General features: G+C 23.5%; 1 protein-coding gene across 1 annotated transcript in view; it reads left to right on the top strand.

The window, feature by feature from the left end:
* Window positions 1-1,633: 1,633 nt before the first annotated feature.
* Window positions 1,634-2,972, top strand: part of LOAG_17087 (hypothetical protein) — a gene marked incomplete at its 5' end in the record, with an annotated part of 4,134 nt that continues 2,795 nt past the window's right edge. The window contains 2 exons of the mRNA XM_020449746.1: window positions 1,634-1,805; window positions 2,331-2,550. Of these exons, the coding sequence (XP_020306669.1) occupies window positions 1,634-1,805; window positions 2,331-2,550 (392 nt within the window). The remainder of the gene's footprint in view (window positions 1,806-2,330; window positions 2,551-2,972) is intronic.

Raw genomic sequence — 2,972 nt, forward strand, 5'->3', positions numbered from 1 at the left:
ATAATCTTATCACTATAATATGTGAAAGAAATCAGTGATTCTAATAATTATACTTCTCCTGATAATCTTATCACTATAATATGTAAAAGAAAATCAATGATTCTAATAATTATACTTCTCCTGATAATCTTATCATTATAATATATAAAAGGAAATCAATGCTTAAAAAGAATAAGATTACTAAAAAGGAAACAAAGAAATAAATTAGCAAACTGTTAAAATTTCTGCCATTATTGATTTATTTTTTTTTTTAGTTTTGCTAATATTGAAGAACTGGAAAAGAGTATAATGGAAGATGAATTGGGATATTATTATACTCATTTACCTCATATACTTTATTCAATTATCAATGATCAGGTATTTGAAAATATCGAATGATTGAAAAAAGTATAATAAAATTATTTGATTAAAATATTGTAATTTGTAATGGAATGTAGAAATTATAAAGAGAATTATTACATTTACTATTATATTTTATAATTATATCATTTAGATGATATTGGCTTGTGAAATTTCAAATGAAATTGTACCACGTATTTTGAATGAATGTCTCCATGAATATATTTGGCTCATTTGTCCTCATTTAGAAAGTAAGCTTTTTTTTTTCTCTTACTTTTAAAAATCAAATATAAAGAATATATTAGGAGTGAGAAAGGATTAATTATTGATTGGTTAATAGAATGTATCATATATTAACTATATCATACCTAATTTTTTGCTAAGAAATATATATATAAATATCAAAAATGGCAAAGAATTATTGACTGATTGCGGAGCGGAACGTATTATGTATGAATAAACGACGGAATGTGTTAAGTAAATAGCAGAAATACGTTATATATTAAATTAACATATTTTATATTAATTAAACAGTAGGACATATTATATAATAAATAAACAGCTGAACACGTCATGTATTACAACGGAACATGTTTTATATTAAGTGAACTAGCGGGACAGGTTATATGTTAAGTAAACAATAGGACACATCTTGTATTAAATTATATCGTGACGTGTCAAATTGAATTCCGGTACAGATATAAATTGTTATGTTGGAGAAAGGAAAAAAAAAGCAAGGGAAATTTATTTTTTGATTAAATTAGAATTATTTAAAATTAAATTTGATTGAATATTAATTTCAGTTATATATTAGCAGTTAAATTGAATATATTTATGAATACTTCATCATGCATTTAGAAATATTATAATAAAATAATATAAAATCTTTTTTCCTTTCCTTTTCTTTTCAGTATTTTTTAGAAATAAATTTCTCATTTTTCAGATTCTATCGTCGAGCTGAAAAATAAACGAATGTATGGGAAGGAACAAAATGAGGAATGTATCAAAATTATGGTTATTATAATTTACTTTTTGTCAATTTTTTTTAAAAAATTAGATGTGACTTTTTTTAAATCAAGTAAAACTTTATTACTAAATATAGTTTTCTTTCTGTCAAATTAGATTTGTTTTCATTAAATATAATTTTTAAACATTTTAATTATTTTCAAAACTGAAGTTATATTTTAAAATTTAAATTATTTCAAGATTTGAATTGTTTTTAGGATTTAAATTATTTAAACAAATTATTCATTGTCAACATGTATAATAGATAGCAATTGCGAACAATTTGGATATGTTTGCTGATTCAACGAGTAAACTAGAAAAATATATCGAAGGAATTGGGAATGAATCATCGAATTGGAATGGAATTCGAAATCACAAACGAATTTCAATTATTTCACAATCATCAACAGATAATTCCATTGGCAAACGAAAACAAAAGCGTTTCAATCATAAAATGCAAGGTATTATTATTTGAAGAGTGGAACTAGAAATCATAAAAAATGAAAAGGGGAAATCATTTCCTACTTGGCTAATATTCTTTATTCATTTAGTAATTAGTTAATATCCTTTACCCATTTACTACTTAGTTAATATTCTTCAGTCATTAACCACTTATTTATTCTTTACTGTTCAAATATATGCTTTAACTTTTGCTTTATAATTTTAATCTTTTAATAAAAATTTATTTCTGTTAATCGCGTTCAAACTGCTACTGTAATGTAATTACTATCATAAAATAAATGAATGAATCATAGTGAAGAAAACGATTGATATTTTAACTGTTCAAATTACTCTTTCATTTTATTACATTTTTTCGATGGAAAAATAAAAACAATTTGTTTAATTGTAAGATAATATTATAAAATTGAGCTTGAATGTGTAGTACTTTTTGGTATTTATCTGTCTGTCCTCTCGAATATATGACAATTTTTTTTTTTTAAATGTACCATTTTCCATTGAATATACGGTACCATTTCCATTTTTAGGTGCAATTCATGATGCAGTAAATGCTCTTCGTGATATACCAGCAACATTAGCCAGTATTACACCATCATCATCAGAATATGTTTTGGATGAACTTAATGATAATTCCGGAAAAGATGAAAGTGATGTTGAAATTGAATTGGAAGATGAGGAACCATTGGAAGCCGCTTGGGAGCGTATTGAAATTTTGAAAAGACGTTTCAACGATATGCTTCGGACGGTGCAAGTCTTTCATCTTCTTTTTTTTCCTTTTTATTCAAAATCTTTCTAAAAAAATTTCATATAAAAAGTGGAATAAAATATAGATAGTTTGCTTTACCGGAAAAACGGAATAAGATATAGACATTTTGCTTCATCGGAAAGATGGAATAAGGTATAGGATACTTCTTTGCTTTTACCGGAAAAACCAAATAAAACGTAGACATTTTGCTTTTTTTCATTTCTATTATTCTTAAGAAATAAAAGTTTTGCATAAATAATGCATATAAATTGCGTAATGTTTATTGTTACTTTACAAATAATACCTAAAAATCATGCTTTATTATTATTATTATCATTATTATTATTATTATTATTATTATTATTATTATTATTATTATTATTATTATTATTATTATTATTATTATTATTATTATTATTATTAT

The sequence above is a fragment of the Loa loa genome (genome assembly GCF_000183805.2).
Source record: "Loa loa unplaced genomic scaffold supercont3.39, whole genome shotgun sequence".
Taxonomy (NCBI): domain Eukaryota; kingdom Metazoa; phylum Nematoda; class Chromadorea; order Rhabditida; family Onchocercidae; genus Loa; species Loa loa.